The sequence below is a fragment of the Bubalus bubalis genome, chromosome 11 (genome assembly GCF_019923935.1).
Source record: "Bubalus bubalis isolate 160015118507 breed Murrah chromosome 11, NDDB_SH_1, whole genome shotgun sequence".
Lineage (NCBI taxonomy): Eukaryota > Metazoa > Chordata > Mammalia > Artiodactyla > Bovidae > Bubalus > Bubalus bubalis.
The window spans coordinates 27,054,180-27,076,584 of NC_059167.1; the positions used below are offsets into that span (position 1 = coordinate 27,054,180).

The 22,405-nt window shown below is 40.5% G+C and overlaps 1 protein-coding gene and 1 long non-coding RNA gene across 10 annotated transcripts in view; one reads left to right on the forward strand and one right to left on the reverse strand.

The window, feature by feature from the left end:
- SYNE2 (spectrin repeat containing nuclear envelope protein 2) overlaps window positions 1–22,405 on the reverse strand; it is a 328,786-nt gene that overhangs the window by 97,147 nt on the left and 209,234 nt on the right. For 5 of the 9 annotated variants that reach the window (XM_044924868.2, XM_044924866.2, XM_044924867.2 and 2 more), the window contains 11 exons: window positions 20,816–21,013; window positions 20,134–20,208; window positions 18,823–18,933; window positions 13,137–13,253; window positions 9,047–9,277; window positions 5,333–5,515; window positions 4,179–4,307; window positions 3,517–3,638; window positions 3,223–3,364; window positions 1,633–1,764; window positions 76–228 (listed from right to left, as the gene is read on the reverse strand). In XM_044924868.2, coding sequence (XP_044780803.2) covers window positions 76–228; window positions 1,633–1,764; window positions 3,223–3,364; window positions 3,517–3,638; window positions 4,179–4,307; window positions 5,333–5,515; window positions 9,047–9,277; window positions 13,137–13,253; window positions 18,823–18,933; window positions 20,134–20,208; window positions 20,816–21,013 — 1,593 coding nt within the window. Of the gene's footprint in view, window positions 1–75; window positions 229–1,632; window positions 1,765–3,222; window positions 3,365–3,516; window positions 3,639–4,178; window positions 4,308–5,332; window positions 5,516–5,945; window positions 6,097–7,815; window positions 7,965–9,046; window positions 9,278–9,441; window positions 9,574–13,136; window positions 13,254–18,822; window positions 18,934–20,133; window positions 20,209–20,815; window positions 21,014–22,405 lie in introns of those variants that run through there. The other 4 variants (XM_044924865.2, XM_044924869.2, XM_044924870.2 and 1 more) reach the window with 4 other exon arrangements.
- LOC102415526 lies at window positions 9,446–22,202 on the forward strand. Its single transcript, XR_003112266.3, has 2 exons — window positions 9,446–9,584; window positions 21,988–22,202. It is a non-coding gene; the product is annotated as an uncharacterized LOC102415526 (long non-coding RNA).

Here is a 22,405-nt window from a genome sequence, read left to right on the forward strand (position 1 = left end):
GAGGTTTCAGTTCTGGCTAACCGGTGGGCTGCCTGCAGTAACAGCCACCACACGAGCTTGATGGATGCTCCCTACCTCGTAGTGCACCTGCTGGGTACCAACATCCCCTCTGAAGAGCCCAGGTGTCTGCAGCATGTCCTCCACACTGCCCAGGCACTGAATGAGGGTCTGAAACAGTTCAAATAATTTCTTATCCAGATTCGTGTACGTTTCTTCTGACATGTTTTCCTGAATCAAGAGAAGAAAAGGAAAAACAGAAATCACTAAGATTCCTTGCCTTCCTAAGCCTATATTTTCCCTGGTTTCCATTATAGTTTACCATTCATGTTATGTTTTTTTATTAGTCATTTCAAATACTTCAGGAACTAAGTAGCAGAATACATAAATAAAATTACGATGTTAATTCTGAGAGAAACAAGTTTAAGAAACTCAATTTTAGGTATTGAGTTGACTACTGAATAGAATTAAAAGGTAAATCAAAAGATAGACTTCTTTAGTGGGGCTGTCCAGCTGGAAGTGTGAAAGTGAAAGTGTTAGTCACTCATTCGTGTCCAGCTCTTTGTGACCCATGGACTGTAGCCCACCAGGCTCCTCTGTTCATGGAAATCTCCAGGCAAGAACACTGGAGCGGGTTGCCATTCCCTTTTCCAGGGGATCTTCCTGACCCAGGGATCGAACCCAGGTCTCCTGCATTGCAGGCAGATTCTTTACTGTCAGCCACCAGGGAAGTGTGGTCCCAGATAAACCATATTGCCCTTCTTCCCACTGTTCTCTGTCCCCCATATTTTAATGTAAGAAGAAAGTGGGTTAATGACACCAAGGATGGCCTGAAGAAAGAAGTCAAGAAACTTGAAGGGGTTCATTAGAAAGAGGAACAGTATCTTAAAGACAGGGATGGTACAGTATGGTGACTATAAGTAAATTAGGAGCCTGCCAAACCTATTAATCACCCAATGTGGGCTGTTTCCTACTGTTTCCTTTGATGGATACCTAAGCTACCCAGCACACCATCTCAGTGTTAAGCCTACTCAAGGTTGGAAACCCTGCTGCTACTTCCTCCCTCCACCTCTCCTCAGCCTTGCGACCCCAGAGCCCCACTGCAGACAGTATTAATAGATCATGATCCTTGTTTCTGCCAATCCTAGACTCAGGTTTAGAAGCCTGTATATGTGGTATTCTATGTAGCCACTACCAAATTTACCAGAGTCAGTAACAGAGATAAATTCTATTTGCAATTCTAGGACTCCTTCAATTGTACATCCTATTATTTGTTCAGTAAGGAAAATAATGGGCTTCCCAGCTGGCTCAGTGGTAAAGAATTTGCCCGCCAACGCTGGAGATGCAGGAGATGCAGGTTCGATCTCTAGGTCAGAAAGATTCCCTGGAGGAGGAAATGGCAACCCACTCGAGTATTCTTGTCTGAGAAAGCCCATAAATAGAGGAGCCTGATGGGCTACAGTTCATGAGGTTGCAAGAGTTCAACATAACCTAGTGGCTGGGCACACTCCTTGGATGCTGGCTCTGAGGGTAAGTTGAAGAATCCACAAAGAAAATTATGACCAATTTACAGTATCACATTTCCCTTTATTTTTGTTATTGCAATGAGGAAAATATATAATAGGCAGCTGCTACCTGTGCCTGAAGATTATTTGCTTCTTGACGCAGGTCTTCAAGCTGGGTGGTGTAAGTTTTCAGTTCTTCGGTTGTTGGGTATCTAAAGTTATACACAGTCACACTGGGTAGAACACTCATATTTGTGGTAACCTATATTTGAAAAAAGGAAATACTATTATGAAAAGTTTGAGATCCTATTAATGTAAAACATCAAAAATGCTTTAACAAGCTATCTTCTGAGTTTATCTTCTTGGTAAGTATTTTTGTCTATCTTGTCATTTAAAAGAAAAAAAATGATTTACTTAAAATTTAAATATTTTGGACAGCTTTGAAAAGTCATGACAGGCTTTACTTAGACACTTGAGGGTCCATTTAGATTAAGAAAAAAAAAAACAAGGCAAAAGAAACTATAATTTGAAAAATAGAGTAAAACCACTAATTTTTCAATCTGTGGCCATGCTACTGGACTTCCACGGTTAGCTCTTTCTTTCCCTGTTTACTGGCATACTCCTGGCACACAGCCAACTCTTAAATAGTATACAGTAACCTCCAGGGGCAGATCTGCATCTTGATTTGTTATTGAAAAGCCAAATTAGTACTGAAAATGAGCTGTGACTTCAGAAGGGGAAATGACTCAGAGTTAATTTCTTTGCCAAATTGGAAAACTAACATATAAAGGAACAGGATGGGGTGGAAGATGGACCCTGCTGGGGTGGGAGGGTGGAGAAAGAGGGATGGTATTCTATTCTGGAAAAAGAACAGCATACATGTTATAGCATGTATGACAAGGAGAAACCAAGACTAAAGTCCTCCCAATGAATTCAATTCAACTTTAATTGGTCAAATAAGGTTCTTCACAGAATAGAAGAGAACTGAAAAAGTTCCCACCAGACTGGGGAATTGGGAAACCACTGGTAACCACTGCCCGGGTAGTTTGAGTACAAAACTGAAGGCACAAGCTTGACTGCTGGGAGCAACGGTGCTATTCTGCTCATGGGCTCCCTGTTTAGAGACACGCATCAGTAGCTGGCACAGTATGACAAAGATCATAAAGGCAAAGATCAGGTGTGCTAAGGTGTGTTGGTGAGAATACCTATAGACGGGTACCATTGGCATAGGGACCAGCACACTGCAGATTTCAAGTAATCTTTTTATGAATGAATGGCACTCATATAGCGCTGTATAATTTTAAAGTGTTTTCTTTAAAATATATATTATTCATTCCTTTATTCATTCAATATATAGTAACCAAGATTTTATGATGTTCTAGTTTCTGCTCCAGGTACTCAAATGTGAACCAGGCAGACACAATCTTTCTTTTCATGCTGTCTAATGGGGAATACAGACAAATAAGCAGGTGTATAGTTTAGGAACAGCTATGAGCGGGGAAGCCCACGGTGCTACAGAAGCAAAAAGGGAAGTGCAGATTTCCAGGAAGATGAAAAGAGGATAGCCAAGTATGAAAATCTATCTGGCATCTTTGCTTTCTAAAAATAAATAAATCGCTTTCTGGAAATAATGCAGAACACACATGTGTGTTTAATGAATGCTTGTTGGCTTTTTAAAGGTAAACACGTTTATTTACACCGTGTGTACATATACACTGACCTGGGGCTGTACAAGCTGAGAGAGAGGGAGCCTTATTTTTGACGAGAGTTCATGGTGTAAATATTGCCACTTATCTCCACTTTGGCCCTGGGTTGACAAGATCAAGTCTGGAGCATCATTTTTTGGGCTAGATGTCTTACTGCTTTTAAAGGAAAACAAAAGGTAAAAAGAATAATCAATGTACAAAAATTATATTACATCCAGACAGTGTTTTATAAGTGATATTAAAAGAAACACTCTTAATTCTCCCAACTACAAAACTACTGAATGTCCAATTCTTTAAAAATATTTTACCTTGCAGATGATGTCTGAGTTGTATCTTTATCATGCTGGCAATACTGGGGCCATGTTTTGTTAGCATTAAATTCTATGAATTTGATTAAATCTTTCTGTTCCATTGGTTTTAACTCCAAAACCTATAATCGAATAAGATTCAAATGGTCCAATCAATCAAGGTTTTCATTTAGTACACAAGGGTTTCTTCTATTGAGATCATCAGATTTGAAACCACTTCCTAAATCATTATTTCCTATCTCTTGTTCTTGTTAATATTTATTTTTCAAAAACTTATTTAAAATATTTAGACAATGACCAAGCATTTTTTAACATAATACTACACACAAGGAAAATCACCCAAAAAACACAAACACATTTTGAAACAGGGAAAGAAGTGCGGCAGTTGCAGAGGTATATACCAGCTTGGTTTAAGATGCATGTTAACAAAGCAGCCAAGTTCACGTGTCCCCAGTGGTAGCAGATGAAAGCAAAGTAGATACTGCAGCAAATGCTCAAAACTCAAAACTGCTGTACACACAGGAATGCCTACACATCACACTTTCTATTCAGTCATGTAAGAAAGCACTCCAGTGGCCTTTGGGTATTTATTACAGCTCAGTGGGAAATTCCATATAGAAAACTTTATTCTTGTCCTTATAACTATGAGGGGCTGAAAATACCTGTTGCTGCTGGAAATCTTTTTGTCTACTGAATTGTGGCCTTTCGGTAACAACAGATTCAAATTCAGAAAGGTTATCTGGTTGGAGAATTTTCTGACGCTCTGAAGATTTCTTCAGTGTGGTAGAATGCTGCAAAACATTTTATGATGGCAGACTATTTAAAATGGTGATCCATTTCAATTCTAATAATGTAACTACACAATGGAAAAGTTTTATATGAAGTAAATGACTGTATTTTGTTAATTACAATGATTACATACTACAATTTAATGTACTTATTTCATAACAACTTCAAAAACCACTACATTTAATGAAGTGGTCATTTTATCATTTCCTCAATTTAATTCATCCAATGAATTACTAAAAGCCAGAAAATCTATTGCCCTTTTTTCTTGAGAACAAAGTGAAATAAATATCAAAAACGAACATAGTATTAAGCTTATGAACTCAAATTTCCCCTATGTCTGGAACATAAGTAGATTTTTTAAGAGAGAGAACATATTAGGATAAAAGGGGTTCCATACAGCCTGTATATCTGCAGCCAATCTTATTTCTGTAAATAGAAGTCCTTTAAGTAGAAACCACCATCTCATTAAGAATGGCTGTGAATTTTACATAGTAAGATTCTACTCATAGGATGCACATTTGCACTTATATACACAGAATGCTTTTAAAAGTCCTAAGCATACTTTAACTATATGATACTTTGATCAGTATATATAAATATTTGTAAATGGAAAACAAAAGCACCTGTGAAACAGGTTTTTGTGTTTCTGATGTTAAATTTTAAGCATGTCTATAAAGGGTTCATTTTTCTAGTCAACCATGATTACACAGTTCCTTTCAAATATGAAGTTCCTTTAAAATTTATGATGAAAGGTTGCACAGATCTCATTATCAGCAAGAACAACAACCAACCCAGTCAAACCAAACCTAATCAAAGCAACACAATCACTAACAACAACCTAGATGAGCAAACTACACAATGAAACCATGACAAAAGCCAGGGTACCCACCCCTTAAAGCTTTAAGAGGCACAATTCTTTTTCACTTACTGTAATTCCTCTGTAGTTGTTTCTTTACCTGCACCCAGAGCTCCTTCCTGATAGATATGCCTGTATTTACATACATGTCTACACATAGTCATATTTTACCTGGTCCTCACTGTATTTCTCCTGAAGCATCATTTGGACTTTTTCCAAATTGCATTTCACAGTTTTCAGTTTCAAGGAAAGTGCTTCGGCCTCCTGTTGAGTGGCTCCACTGTCTCCCAGGCCCTGATCTTTGCAGTTCTCTAACAGAGAGGCCACCTTCTGCTCAATCTCTGTTAGCATAGCCTAGAAAATAAAATCATTTCATTAATCACAGTTTGGGTCTCAAACACACGTTACACTCCAAAATAAGTTAGATTCACTGTCTCTACACCGAAGTGTATATAAGAAGTTCCAGAAACACAGGTTGATAGGGACCTTGTTGGGGGAGAAAAAAAAACAACTTCCACATAATTCCGATGTTTTTCAGTAGGGGTTCAGCCAAACCAACTCCAAATTGGGTGTGAATAAATAAACTAAATTGGTTGTATCACAATCTAAAACAAGTGATGCTATATTCCCCTTAGAAAACAGAGCTGGACACATCCAGTACAGCACAGTGGTTAGGACCACAGACACTAGAACTAGAACTTCATAGCTGGGAAAATTTGGGCAATTTACGTTGCATGGGTGTACCTCTAGTTATCTGTAAAATGGGGATAATAACAGAACTTACCTCCGGGGTCACTTTGAGAAGCTAGAGTTAAATCCATATACTTTGGCCAGTGCTTGATATGTAGTCTGCGCCTACTATTATTACTTCCCACCTTATTCCTAAACTTTTTCTGTTGCAATCCAAGTGTTGAATAGTAATTAAAAAAAATACTTCCACAGAACCCTTGGAAAATTCTTTCCTTTGCTCTTTTCTTGTCTTTCTCAAGCCAAATAAGCTCCCCAAATATCAGAAGACGATTACAGGAAGACATAACTTGGAACCTAAAACACTTAGTCATTGATACCACTGGTCAACTTACACCCATGTCTAAAAATAAATCAGGAGGATGAAGTAAGTTTCCCAGTAAGTCATCATCATTGTTTTCCTCCTCAAGAGATCAAGTTTGCTCTCTCCTTGAGCTATGGAGCCGCAAAAGTCATGCCAATTGGCTGGGCACCCGAGTGTAGCAGCAGCAGAATGTAGAATCAGACACATTCTAACACTGCGATTGCTTGTGCTAAAATCATGGGTGCTAAGAACAAGTTCAATCCTTTGAGAGAAACTTAAAAACTTAAAACAAATTTTCAATAACATAGCTATAATTTCTCATCCGAGTAAACTACTTATATCCTTTGAATACAGACTCTTTTAAGCTTAAATAACGTGTACTTATAAAGTGGCTGAAAACAAAGTGTACTATAATTTTGTGCTTTTTGTCCACTTAGCTATTTTATCTATACATTTTCATGGGTCTACATATATATGTTTCATGGTATCTATTTTAATAGCTGCATATTAGTACTCTGATTCTCTTCATCTCCTTATTGTTAAGCCTTTAAACTGTTTCCGGTGCTTCATTTTTATAATCAATGCAGCCATAAATATTATTCTCCTTTTAGGGTTACTTTCAGAAGATACATTTAAAGTAATGGGATTAATAGGTCAAAGAAGATGGACATTTTGTCTGCTAACAGCTGACTTCCCCAAATGCTGAACTAATCAGGCAGACATTAGTGGATCTATTTCTCCAGAGTTTTCCCAGATGATATAATTTTTGTCAAGATAATGTAGGAACAAAACAGCTGTTTTGACTCATGCATCTTTAATAATCAAGGCTGAACATTTCTTCTCAATATTAAGTTACGGAATACAATTTTTTCTTGACTGATCTGTTTGCTCCTGTCCCTGTATATTTCTCCTCTGGGAACTTAATGTTTTTACAGAGCACTGTAAGGCTTTTTATGTTTCAGTGTTAAAGTCTATACGTCATGGTGTTATATAAATGAGCCAGAGTTGGCCCGTGTATATGGATCTATATGTTGTTTATTTCTTCACAGCAGAAATATTAGTTCATATTTCACCAGTGCCAGACTCAAAACTGGACCCCCCACATCTAGTCATGGTTAAGACACACGCTGGAGCTCTAAAGACTCCAGCCTCCACTTCCTTCAGGTTCTCTGACATCATCTCGACACACAGCCCCTCTGGTTTCTCTAACCCCTAGGAGTTCCCTTGTCTCCTCCCCTTCTGGGTGGTGGCTCCACCCCCACTCCTTGCCAAAGCCTCTGGAAGATCTGGCATGAGACTTCCCAGTCCCTCCAGACCCCACCTAAACGCTGCCCAAGTAATGCTCACTGCGCGTGACTGCCACCTTGTGGTCGTGTCTTTTCCTTGAGCAGCCCCCACATTTTTAAATTCACAAGAGGCCCAAGGACCAGATTCCGGTAATGTATGGGGTCTACCCAGTCAGCAGGACCATCAGTCGGCAGATGGCGCCTGAAAGGCCCTAAGTGGCCGAGTCTCAACATCTGGAATACCGAAAGTTCAGGTTAGAGGAGCACTGCTCTGCGCCACTTACACTGTCTTCTCCAGACCCTCCTGCACGTCTTACCAGTCAGGCCACATGGTAGTGCCTGTATCTGAATGAATCCAACCCTCGGGAGCTGACTTTTGGGGTGAGAGGTGCTGAGTTGCCTGAGGAAGGAGGTCAGCTTGCCTGGCTGGGTCCTACTAGGCAGACTCCGGACTAGTAAGAGTGTGGGTCTGAATGGAAAGGGGAGGAGTGCCGGCCTTGGGCCAAGGTGGGTCGTATGCCCAGCCCCACATAGTGGGTGGAGCTCCCTGTGGACAGGCCAGTGGTTTGAGGCACTCTGAGAGGAAGTCCTTGTCCCTGGACACCACTGCAAATGAGCCAATCAGGTGGAGATGTCAGGCCAAGGTGGGTGTAAGTGCCTTGGAGGGAGGTGCCTTGGCTGAGCTCTTGAGGACACTCAGTTCTGCTCCAGCAATGTCAGTCTCGCCCCTCCCTGGAGGGATCCAGAGTCCAACCTTTGGGCTGTGCCAGCAAAGCTTCCTCAAAATGACTCCAGGCAAGGAAGTTTACATTCCTGCCCCTCCCCAGCCAAGGGTGCGTGTGTTCAGTCATGTCTGACTCCCTGTGACACTGTGTCCTGTAGCCAACCAGGCATCTCTGTCCATGGAATTTTCCAGGCAAGAATACTGGAGTGGCTTGCCATTTCCGCCTGCAGAGGATCCTCCCAACCCAGGGATCGAACCCACGACTCCTGCGTCTCCTGCAATGGCAGGTGGGTTCTTCACTGCTAGCGCCACCAAGCCAGCAAGAGAAGGAGCATTCATAGTAAAATGACAGCAAAGCCCTTTTCTGCTGTATCTGTAACCTGCAAATCAGGATATTCAGTTTCATTTCTGATGAATGAAAATTTAAAAAACTGAATATTATGAATAAAACTAGTATTTGCTGAGCACTTTATATATACTTTATACTCCAGACACTGATTTAGATACATTATCTCATTTAATCCTAACAAAGTCTTAGGAGTTGACCTAGCTGAGGAAAATGAAGTGAGAGGTAACTCCCTCCAGTTCACAGTTAATGTGACCAGATCTAAACTCTAGATTCTGAGATCTTCTCCACTACTGTCTCCCCAAATACTCTGCTTACATAAATTATTTCAAAGAATTATCCTGAGAACAAAAAGTTGAGGCCAAAATAAACATAGGGGTCAGAGCAACAGGAAGAATCAGACTGTTGCTTTCAGAGAAATTCATCTTCTCGTGACTGGTGAAGAGACAGGCCATGAACTCAGACCCAGCAGCCTTACCTGGCACCCTACCAACTGCTGTTCCACCACCTGTTGCATGTCCGCGTCTAATGTTTCTGGCTCAAATGCCACGTTGGCTTGGTGCAGCCACAGCTCCAGCTCAGCCACCTGATTCTTGCAGACATGGAGGACTTCTGCAGGCTCGGGCCTCACTTTCTCCTCAGTGGCCTCAAAAGCTCCTTGCTTGTCCGAAAGGCCAGTAGCTGCAGCCTTGATGGGAGGTGTGGCACCCTATGAAAAAATCCAAGATAATCCAGCAGTGAAAAACTAGGAGTCCAAAATATTCAGATTTGGACTTGTAAAGACCTATAAACTTATAGCATTTCCCCTAGTTAAAAGAAAAACAAATATATAAGGGCAGAAGAAGTAAAAACAGAAAGAAACGAAGAAGGCACCTCCACAGGCATAGCAACAATCACGTGACCTGGAGCCCCAGGTTTCCAAGCAGCCAATCTGCATGAACACAGGCACAGAGTTCCTGGACACGGAGGACGCAAACAGGCTGGCGGTTCATTAAATGGTGGGTCCCAGGAGACAGGTGAGTGTGCGCGAGAGGGTGTGCATGTGGGTGTGTGTGTCTGAAACACTGCAGCGAATTGGCCAGTGTTAAAAGTTGCGTGACACATGATTAAGCAATGCTTACATTGCTATGCCCTCTGTTCAAACAGAAAAAAGAGATCTTTACACACTGGCGGGGACACAAGGAAATTATATTAATACCTCACACTTTTAACTTAACATCTTAAGTGGTTAAAATTATAAAATATTTTAGCTTTCCCTCCCCCCTGCTATTACTTATCTTTTTCTATTAAAAATAGCTTGAGTCAAGTGATAGGCTTCATTGGGGTAATTTGAAAACTTTTCTCGTATTCTTGACTCTCTAAAGTTACTTTTTAGCTTCTAGATACTCAAATATTACCGTGTTAAGGAATGGATGCTCACGGTATAGTATAAAGAAAGCAGGATGTGTGTGATGTGTTCTTTTTATATTCAAACAACCAGGTTGTTTATCAATCCCATAGAAAAATTTCTCCCAGGTACCAAGTAAAAGTACTCTGGTGATTATGTGATAGATACTTCCAATCTGGAGGCAAAAGATGAACTGATACAGATACTTGCTTCCCACATCTTTTTCCAAAATACTGAAACAGTATTATTGACCTTTCTAGAGGAATTTTTTTAGGAATAAGGATTTGTGTTTTGCTCTACCAAATTAGTAATATCTATTCAGGGCTTTCCAAGTGGCTCAGTGGTAAAGAATCCACCTGTCAATGTGGATAGAGGATACTGGCGAGCTATAGTCCATGGGGTCGCAAAAGAGTCGGACATGACTGAGTGACTAAACAATGATATAAACATTTTATTCATTCTGATTATGAGGAAATGACAATGTTTTCAATATATAAGGCTTTGCTAACTACATCTCAGCATCTAAAAAGGCATAATTTTGGCCAACTGAGAAATGGGAGTTGCTCACAAATATATACCCTATCTCAACTCAAGTGCCTATTTCCTAATATTTATGGAATTTTGTTTAAACACAGAACTTTCGGTACAATAGAAACAGACAAAATTGGTAAGTGGTAACAAAAATATGCAGGATATGAAAATACCACTCTTTTTCACATACACTCTGATGAGGATTATAAGAGCTGGCTCAACAGAAGGGTCCTCTGAGTTGTACTCATTCCCCTTGACCATCTCTTAACTTCACAGATGCCTGCCTTTTCTGCCAAAATGCTATTTCTCCCCTGCTTTAATCAGGGTTTTCTTTAAGAATCACCTTCCTAAGGAAGCCTTCCCAGTACCGTGTTTTTTCTATAGCTCATACGCAGCCAGATCCATATTTAGATTCACCCATTTCAATTTTCTTTTTTAATTCTGATCTTTAAAAAAGCAACTGATATGTGAGTTTACTGTCAGACATCAATTTCTAGTCATCTAATTGCTTCCTAGTTTTCAGATTTTTCAGTTACTGTTATATCTCCGTGGCAAAGATTTTGCGATCCTTTTTGTCACCTGAGATAAAAATCTGTTAACAGTGATTGATTGATTAATTAATCTGCAATAAGAGATTTACCATCTGCCTTCCCTATTTATCCAAAAACATTATTTGAGTACCTACAACTGCCACAGATGTTAAAAAAAAAAAAAATTGAGTTTCTTTGCTTTCTCTAACTCACTGAATTAATGAGGAAATATGGAAGCTGGAGTACTAATCTTGGTTTTATTTGCTAGTTATTTGAACTTGGAAAGAATCCAAAAGTAATGGAAGACAAAAAGATTATCTGTAACAGAACTTCAATAGTTGAAGGTGGTCTGGGAAACTGTGCCAGGAATCAGTTCACACCTTTTTTATAGCCAAAGAAATCCAAGTGTGTTTAATGTTTAATCAGTTCAAACCCCTCCCATCCCACCACATTGCTTCTGAGAAACTCAGGCCCAGACATAAATTACTTGCCCAAGGTCACACAGTTTCAAGATCTTTTAATTCTGAGTCTACATTTTTTCCCACAGTAGTCCACCTGCTGAGTATCTTCTTCAAATGATAACCCCACATTTTAAAAGCAGAAATTATTTTAATCAAAGTTTTATAACTGTATATTTTGGAGGGCTAAAAAAACATGACCACAAATATGTCTAGTTAGAGAATTATGTCATCTAGAGTCTAAAGCATAAATATAAATTAATAATACCCAATCTTTTACTGGATTCTAGAGCTAAGCTACTGTGCTAAGACTATCTCATATTTTATGCCACAAATCCATTATTCCCAGTGTACAGATGAGGAAACTGAGGCTTAGAAAAGTTATTCAAACTGCCTATGGTCACTGGATTCAATCCTAGACCCAGGATTCAATCTCTGATTTCATTATGCCTTGGGTCTGCAAGTCCACATTTTTGACATAATTCTGGCATTCAAGTTAGCCTCCCAGTCAATGAATGTGGCAGTGCTTGATTTCTGTACAACACATCACTGATTTGAGTACCAAGATCCAGTTAAAATGCAAATAAGTTTTCTGGCTGTAGCAGTATTTCATGCCAAAATACCAAACCTTTAAATACTTTTCTATCAATTCTACCAATATCTGCACACACCACCCCCTTTTATAAAATGCAAAACTGCCTGGCTAAAGTGCCTAGCACGCTAAGTCGCTTCAGTTGTGTCTGACTCTTTATGATCCCATGGACTGTAGCCCACCAGGCTCTTCTGTCCATAGGATTTTTCAGGCAAGAACACTGGAGTAGGTTGTCATTTCCTCCTCTAGGGGATCTTCTGGACCCAAGGATCAAACCCGCATCTCTTACGTCTCCAGAATTGGCAGGCGGGTTCTTTACCACTAGCGCCACTTGGGAAGCCCCAAAAGTGAAGGATCTGCTGTTCTTTGAGGCTCGAACTCAGGATCTTCAGGTTATGAGACTGATGTGCTGCCTACTGTGCTAAGAGGGAAGATTTAGGTAAAGTGCCCGACCTAAATGCATTTGCACAAATACTAAATATGCTGCTGGGATGGTGTGGTGGCAGCTTATGTGGTGAGGCCAAATCTGCCTCAGTTTTACATCTTTAAATACTAAATATTCAAATTAGGAAGGCAGACTGGAATATTCTGGGTCTACCTCCTTATTCCTCCATTTACTAACTGTACTTTTACACCCTGAATTTTGATTTTGCTTTTGTAAATGTATGGTACATGTTAACCTACCTATTTAATCTGAGGATTAGAGAGCAAACACAAATGCCTCTAATGTAATAGGTAGATAATTAACATTCGCTCTCCTCCACTTCTGTCACCCCCATAAGTTGTATCTACAGAAAAAAGAAGGGGATACTACTGGAAAGGCTGGTTCATCCTGGCACGTGGTGAGTGAGTAAAAAGTCTTTACTTGCTCTCTGCCACGCTTAGTCTCCATGTAAATATCTGATGGAAAATCTTCCAGTTCTCCAGCGTGGCAGCACACATGGAGGTGTTAAGGTTCACAAAGACCTCTTGCTTGGTAATACAAAATATCGCAAAACACAGAGAGCCCGCCATCTCTGGGTGCTAGTCCAGGGGTTTGGGCAGATGGCTCATCAGCAGCAGGGACCTACCTCTGGTGTTCGGTTGGGGCTCAGGGAAAATTCTGGGCCTCGCTCGGTGTTCAGCAGGTCTGGTTCAAGAACCTGTGCCATGGAACTATCACATGTGCTTATTTTCCCAGCTGCCTCCTGTAAAGAAAAGAATCAGAGGTTCAGAAAAGTTCCTGCCCTGAAGCCTTACAAGTCCTTTCTGCACCTGCTCAGTTTACAAATCACCTGCTTACAAAAATATCTAGACTAGTCAGGTACATTGAGGGAAAAAAAGTCTGCTCATTAGGGGAAAAAAATCAACTTCTTCAAGTTTATCTTTATTTGAAGACTTAAATCTCCAAAGCTTTGTGGTTAATCAGGAACACATAAGAAATCCAAAGAATTGGGTATTTAAATGAATTATTTTGAGAATTAAACTTAAATAAGATTATGTGATAAAAGTCCTATTTCCAATAATGAAGGAAAGATGAAACTTTAAAATTTGGGAACAACTATCTTATCCAGGCACTTCAGGAAAAACATAACCAAATCTCTGTCTCCCTGCTAACAATGAATTCCAATTGTATCTAATATTTAAATGTAAAGGATACACCATAAAAATTCTTGAAGGAAATATGAGCGAATCTGTTTCCATTCTAAGAGTGAGAAGGGACTTTTAAAGCTTGACAATAAAGGGAAAAATGTTAGTATTAACAACCTAAATAACATGTGCCACAAAAAGACATCATAATCTAAGTTAAAAGAGAAATAACAGATTGAGATGACATCTCGCAAACTGTTAACATCTTTAATGTATTAATTACTTTTACAAATAAATAAGGAGCACATCAACTTCTATGTAGAAAATGACAAGTGGCCTGGATACATGATTCATAAAAAAAGAACATGAAAGCCAATTCACACCTGAAGTGATAGTCAACATCCTTAGAATATATGCAATTTAATCCACTGGCTATGTTTAACTAAGGTTGAAAATTTCCAATATTAACTTGAGGTCAGAAAAGAGGCATTTCCATGCATTCTGGTAGAAATAAAATTATTGTCTTTCTAGAGGACAGTTTAATGATGTGTGTCACATTTTAAATGGATGTACACTTTGATCCACTTGGTAGGTTAATCAAGGTTAAACAATGGGAAAATGAAACTTACACAAAAGACCAATGTGGTGGGAAAAGTATGCATATTGTAATCAACCAATCTTGACCGCTGTACTTACAAGCTGCGTGATATTGGACAAATTAACCTGGACTCTCTGAGCCTCACTTGCTTCATCTTTAAAGTGGCAACACAACCCAGCTCACTCATTCCTGTAATTAGTAAACAAGATGACATATACAAAGCACCTAGTAATTCCTAAGAGCTCCATGTACTGAAAACAGTAACTGCTATTAGGTATGAACCAAGAACTAAAGGTAAAACTTAGATAAAAGTGGGAACGTAAGCTGGGATCATGAAAAGTCTGGAATGCCAGGCTAAGAACATTGCATTTTATTCAGTAGAAATCAGAATCTAGGAAAGACTTGAATTTAACATGAACTGCTTTAGGAAGATCCATCAGTTAAGTATAAGATGTATAAATGATTGGAGGCTACAAGTCCACTTAGAAGACTCCTCTCAAAGTCTAGGGAAGAAGTTAATAATTGCCTGGAATAGGATAATGACAAAAATAATGGCAGAAGAAGGGTGTAAAGACTGAATGGACATCACTTGAGCAGTAGCCATAAAAGGCCAGACAAATGAGGTGCCTGAGATGACTCTGAAGACTGTCTCAGACACTGATAAGAGAGTTGTATCACTAACAGACACTGAGAGATTACGAGGCAGGGTAAGCTTTGAAGAAAAGTTGGTAAATGGTTTTGAGAAAACATATGCAAAAAGAGAAATGTATTTGGATGGTAGAAATGTGGAACAGATTTACAGGAAAAATCAAGACCAGAGATTTAAAATGGGAATCTTTGGCATAGAGGTGACTACAAAACTTATGAGAGGAGAAACTGCCATGAGACAAAACAGAGAAGAAAGAAGGTGGTAAACCACTGGGGGAAATGCCCGCTATGACAGAGATGGGTAAAGAGAAGGAGCTGGAAGAGGGGCTGCAGACAGATGAGACAAGAACGTATAGAATTAACAAAGCCAGAGGAACGCTGCATTTCAAGAAGGAAGAGGTTGCTACTGCTAGAGGTCAAGAAGGATCAGGACTAATAAAAGGGCACTTCAACATGCAAAAAACAAATATCACGGCATCCAGTCCCATCACTTCATGGCAAATAGATGGGAAAACAATGGAAACAGTGATAGACTTTATTTTCTTGGGCTCCAAAATCACTGCAGATGGTAACTGCAGCCAAGAAATTCAAAGATGCTTGCTCCTTGGAAGAAAAGCTAAGACCAACCTAGACAGCATATTAAAAAGCAGAGACATTACTTTGACAACAAAGAGCCATCTAGTCAAAGCTATGGTTTTTCCAATAGTCACGTATGGATGTGAAAGTTGGACCATAAAGAAAATTGAGCGTTGAAGAATTGATGCTTTTGAACTGTGGTGTTGGAGAAGACTCTTGCGAGTTCCTTGGACACCAAGGGGATCAAACCAGTTAATCCTAAAGGAAATCAACTCTTTAACACTCATTGGAAAGACTGATGCTGAAGCTGAAACTTCAATACTTTGGCCACCTGATACAAACTGACTCATTGTAAAAGACCCTGATGCTGGGAAAGACTGAAGGCAGGAGAAGGGGACGACAGAGGATGAGATGGTTGGATGGCATCACCGACTCGAAGGACATGAGTTTGAGCAAGCTCCAGGAGATGGTAATGGACAGGGAAGCCTGGGGTACTGCAGTCCATGGGGTCACACAGAGTTGGACACAACTGAGTGACTGAACTGAAAATTAATATCCAGAAGTCAATGGCAGTATAAATATAGCAAGGGGCAAAATCTCGATTACAAATGGAGCCAAGAAAAAGGAGCACGAACTAAAGACATTTAGCCATAAATGAAAGAGGAAGCACCATGAAATTGATCTGGAAAGCAGGATCAAGAAATTCAACACATTAAAGTAGCATATTGAGGGCTTTCCAGGTGGCTTAGTGGTAAAGAGTCAACCCGCCAATGTAGGAGACATGGGTTTGATCCCCAATTCAGGAAGATCCCACAAGCTGCGGAGCAACTAAGCCCATACGCCACAATTATTGAGCCTGTGCTCTAGAGCCCGCAAGCTGAACTACTGACTGGTGCCCAGAGCCTGTACTCTCCAACAAGAGAAGCCAGGGCACCACTAACAGAGAGTGGCCCCTGCTCCATGCAACTAGAGAAAAGCCTGGGTAGCAAGGAAGACCTAGAACAGCCAAAAAGAAACAAATAAATTACAAAGTAGCATTATCAGCCCAGTACAGGACATCAAAATGTAGAAGATCAAGTTCCTGCTTCTCATGAAACTGTGTCAGATCCATGTATAAAACTGATAAATTATAATAACTGAGGTTCAGAATGCTATGGGAAAACAAAGGGAAAGAACAAGGGGGTTCTTGGAGGCAGTGGGAGTTGAAAAGTGACTTTACGGATGAGCAGGAAGGAAGTCCTTAGGCAGATATGGAGAGAAGGGTACCTGTGGAGGCAGAGCAGTTCTAAAGAGATGGTCTGGGCTTTGGGAGGGATAGGGCAATGGAGGAAGGAACTTGTTAGGGAAGGGAAATGTGAACACTTCTGAAGTAGAGAGGAAAGGACATGACCAAGAAGCAGAGATCAAAGATGCTGGCATAAGTGTCCCCATGCCAACTATCAAAGAAAGGACTGGCCTGGGAGCTGGGTAGGGTCAGCCCTAGTCAGGAGGCAGGTAAGGGGGGAAGTGTGGATCATAATGATGCAGAGATCCTTTAGAAGCAAGGGAAAAACATCGTCTTCATATCAGCATGAAATGATTTTCTAATGTGAGGGCATTTGCCCTCTATTTTGAGAGACTGAAGAAGTTTATAAATTCACAAGGAGCAAAAAGTTGTTATTCATTCATGTCTGACTCTTAGTGACATGACATTCATTCATGTCACTAAGTCCTGTCTGACTCTTAGTGACCCCATGGCCTGCAGCATACCAGACTTCTCTGTCCTCCAATATTTTCTAGTTTGCTCAAATTCATGTCCATTGAATTGGTGATGCTATCTAATCATCTCACCCTCTACTGCTCCCTTCTCTTTTTGCCTTTAATCTTTCCCAGCATCAGGGTCTTTTCCATTAAGTCAGCTCTTTGCATGGCCAAAGTATTCAGCTTTAGCTGCAGTCTTTCCAATAAATATTCAGGATTGATTTCCTTTAGCATTGATTGATTTGATCTCCTTGCTGTCCAAAGGACTCTCTTCAAGAGTTTTCTCCAGCCCCACGATTAGAAAGCGTCAGTTCTTTGATGCTCAGCCTTTACAGTCCAACTCTCATATCTATACATGACAACTGGAAAAACCATAGCTTTGACTATAAGAACCTTTTGTCAGCAAAGTGATATCTGCTTTTAAATATTCTGTCTAGGTTTGTCAAAGCTTCCTTCCAAAGAGCAAGCACATTTGAATTTCATGGTTGCAGTCACCATCTGCAGTGATTTTGGAACCCAAGAAAATAAAATCTGTCACTGCTTCTACTTTATCCTCTTCTACTTGCCATGAATCGATGGGATCGATGCCAAGATCTTAATTTTTCGCATGTTGAGTTTCAAGCCAGCTTTTTCACTCTCCTCTTTCATCCTCATCAAGAGGCTCTTTAGTTCCTCTTCACTCTCTGTCATTAGGGTGGTGTCATCTCCATATATGAGGTTGTTGGTATTTCTCCCAGCAATCTTGATTCCAGCTTGTGATTACCCAGTACATCTCACATGATGTACTCTGCATATAAGTTAAATAAGCAGGATAACAATATACAGCCCTGACATACTCTTTTCCCAATTTTTTAAACCAGTCCATTGTTCCATGTCCAGTTTTAACTGTTGCTACTTGACCTACATACAGATTTCTTAGGAGACAGGTAAGGTCTGGTACTTGCATCTCTTTAAGAGTTTTCCACAGTTTGTTGTGATCCACACAATCAAAGCCTTCAGCGTAGTCAATGAAGCAGAAGCAGAAGCAAAAAGACTTATTTCATTAATTTATCTTCCACACTACTTTGTTCAAAAAGAGAACTCTCACCCTCAACTGCTCCCCCCAAAAGAGGCATGTTAAATGCTTTAACCACATTGGTCAACCTTTTAGCTGCTCCTTTAACTGTTTTTTTTTCAGTTTGGATTTTCACTTAGGGAGTTTTCCTCAGGTAAATACTTACAGGCTTCCCTAGTGGCTCAGTGGTAAAGAATCCACCTGCCAATACCGGAGACGTGGGTTTGATCCCTGGATCAGAAGACTCCCTGGAGAAGAAATGGCAACCCACTCCAGTACTCTTGCCTGGAAAATCCCATGAAGAGTAGCCTAGTGGGCTACAGTCCATGGGGTCACAAGAGTCGGACATGACTTAGGGTCTCAGCAAAAACATTATCACTGAGCACACAAAAGAAATGCAACTAATACTCGGCTGTCTTTGCTTTGTCCAGAGGTAGCGGTAAGAAGTTTAAAAATTTTCAACCCACATAGATTCCCTCCTGAAACATTCTTTCAAACAAGAAAGTCTTTGCTTTGACTTGCTATCCCTGCCCATCCCCACCCCCAAGAAATGTGACCCGCACAGTATTACCTGAATGATTGTTCCAGAGGATGAGGATGCCCTGTCCTCCTCCACGTCCTTGTCATGTTTCCAGAGTAAAGACAGGAACCCGGAAGATGGCTCTGCTTTCTTATCTCCACTCTAACACAGCAATCAATTGATTAGCAGAGGGAGGTGATTTCCTACCATCATAACAGCATCCTCCTTATATCTTTTATGTAACACTCAGCTTACCAGGCAGTATAATTGCAGTCCTTAATTCCACCCTCTCCTCCCCTTCCCCCACTATTTATCATCGATTTCTTTGGATAACTACATCACAGGAGTCCAAATGTGGTTGCTCTTCCTAAAGCCAAAAAAATATTCTTAAAGTTGGCAGTCAGTTCATGTCCTACAAAGGGGAGCTTTAAAACAGCACTTTAGGAATTTCATCTGCTTTGGTAAATGTAATCTCAAAGGCTCTTTAACAACATGTATTTTTTTGACTGGTGTCAAAGACAGACAATGATTATAAACATATCAGCTCAGAGGCAAATACAGGTCTCAAATTAGAATCATACTGAAATGCACTCTTATTTTGGCTCCAGGACCTCTTTCATTTTCAAAATTTTCTCTGCTATGAAGAGGTAGAATCAGATCACAAAGCTGTCTGTGGGTCACTCCTCATCCGACCACTCAGCCCCACGTGTCCCAGTGATATGGTGAAGGACTACAGGCTATTCCGTGTGACCATGGAGCTACTGAGCAATCTATAAAACGAGCAGGAAGAATGTCTGCTCGTTACGTAGGAGACATTAAAAACCGTCAATTGCTGCAATTTTCTTCCCTTTGGCTCAGACCCATTAACTGCTTTAGTTCTTAAAGTATGAAATGGAAATTGATATAATGAGAAAACTGGTAAAGATCTCATTCAACCCGTTCTGATAGGAGTAGTAACATTGTAGGGTTAGTTGCCAACACCGTTCTTCGTGTCCTTGGCAGTGCTGTCTGACTGCAAGAGTAATTCAAATATGGAAAGATAAAGCCACCAGGAGTGCCAGCCAAACAGCAAACTCTCAAAACTCCAGAGAAAGTACTCAGAACTCAGGATATGACAAAGAACTTCATCTTCTCCCTTCTGCCAACAAGTGTGTCTGAAATACATTTATCCCACTCCGGCCTGAAGTAGGTTTATATGCACTTAAACATTAATAACATAAGATAACTACTTCAACCACCCTTACAAAATACTGGCATCGAATTTTAAAAATCCTTATGTTTCCATTCATTTTAAGATCTTCTCATTGACCTTTTAGAGATTACGCTTCTACCAAACTTGAACGAGAAAATCATTTTCCTTACTTCACTCTTCAGAGAGCTCTCTTCTGCCTCTTCCTCGAGTGCTGGCAGGAAGGACATGGAACTCGTTCTGTTCAACTGAAAGGCACAGTACAAAGACTTTCAGCCGGGTTGCTGTTCAACTTCATCAGGATCCCGGCCCGGCTGCTTTTTTATGTAGCTAATTTTTTACTCACTTTATCCAGGATGCCCACCCACACAAGTAGCCTCTGGGTTTAGCAACTCTCAACTCATCCAGCCAAATATCATGACTCGGTCAAATCTTAGATCCCTTTCATTTGCATTGCTTTCTGTGGCCCCTCATCAAACAATTCAAGAATGTGATTCACTGATGTAGATTCAAAGTGGGCTTTGAGAGGTGCTGGGCCCATTTTTGAGTTTGCAATGGGCTCACAGTTTGGTAGGAAGACACTTCAAAGGGTGGCTGCCACCCACCTATCCATAGGATTTCATAAGCACCCCCTTAAGTAACTTGGGCATAAGAATTCTGGATTGAGTCCAGCACAGACACACCCTGAGAATTAACATTCACTCGTGAATAATCTCAGGCAGAGTATTTCCTCGTGAAGAAATTCCTTTTCTATAGGCCATAAATATAGAGGCCGCAGGTTTTCCAGATGAAAAATACTACCAATTTAAAGCTCTTGAGGAATGTGGGACCATTGTTAACTACAGCCATACCCACCTTCCACTCAGAAGCATCCTTCTCAGCCCCTGTATTCTCCTCAGATGCCCCGACTGACAGCACTTCCTGTTCTAATTCTTGCTGTTTTTGCTGTAAATGCTGGTGAAGATTTAGTATGGCAGCCTTCAAGTCCACCACCAGGTCTTCTTTCTTCTGGTTCAAGCTCAGAATCTGCTTTTCCATACCTTCAATTTCTCCCTATGCAGAAAGAATGTTTGCATTGGTTTGGGACATCTGATGCCTTTGCCACAGGAGCCTGCTGCATTTGGTGCAAGAGCTGAAGTTTTTTCTATGCTGTGGGCTTGCACAGCCAGGAACTAGTCCCTGGTATGGCATAGTTCCCTTCCATCTGGTTGTGTTTCTAAATGATCCAGGGAGGGTTTATGATCTCCCTTATAGGATGCTTTAGCCTCACCTGACACCCTGTTAATCAATTGCTGGGGGTCAAGTGGTGGCTCAGAAATCTGTAACAAGCCCCATGGGTGAATGTGGAGTACAGCCAGGGTTGCCTCACCTCAGTGGCCATAGGACTGACCGGCCAGAATCCACAGGGGGTAAAGAACCACACTTTAACAAACTTCCAGAAGATTTGTATGCAGACTAACATTTGGGAACCACTGAGAGAAAACAAGGCTAGAAATCTCACACTTTTATTGTCACTTTCGAAGCCTTCTTTAGTTTTCCTAAATTTATTTCCTTTTTTTCTTACAGCCAAAGCTTCCTACCATATGGGAATAAATAAGCAAATAAAGGTGCTGTGAAGTGTAATTTTTTACGGGAATGATGAAGAAATAATTCCAAGCTTTATAAGGTTAAAAAATTTGTGCGACTGATATGTGGGAATAAAATGTCATACATGGGCAGTAAAAGTGCAGGTGCCCACTGTCTGTCTAGGAGGATTACAGAGTCATAGAATCCTGGATTTGGAGGAAACGTCAGGCATTGTCTTGTTTGACATCCTCCTCTCCAGTACTCTGAAAGGCATCATTCAAAGCCTGAGCTGTATCAGAAGACAGACCTGCTCCTTTTTAGCAGAACTTCAGGTACTGAAATTTTGTCCCTAACGTATTCTTTAAACCCTCTGTTCATTCATTCCTTTTTTCCTTATTTCTTCTTTCAGTCCATCTATCCTAGAGACATTGATAGAATCATCTTTTTTTTTTTTTTTTTAGAGACAGAGAAACTCCACCTATGAGTGAAAGTTCTGAAGTCCAGAGAAAGAAGGTGATTCTTCCAGAGCTGCAGCCAGCGACAGCGCAGACCTGGACTTCTGACACCCAGCCCCCATGACTCCAGTGCCACCACACACATTCTGACACCATACCCCTATTCTGTTTGAAATGAACCTTCTTGTGATTGCTTTGGGAAATAACTTAATTCAATCTAAGTTAGCTGTGGTGTGCGTCCCTTTTCAATAAGCACTAAACTTCAGAGGTACAGTGCCCCCCAACAGACATAACATTATAGCCATTAGAACAGCACTTAGAGAAACAGACCAGTCTCCAGAGCCACTGGAATTATGGAGGCAGAGAAGGGCACAAAGCTGCCATTCTCAAAGCAGTATTTGCAAACCCCAGGAGGTCTGCACTC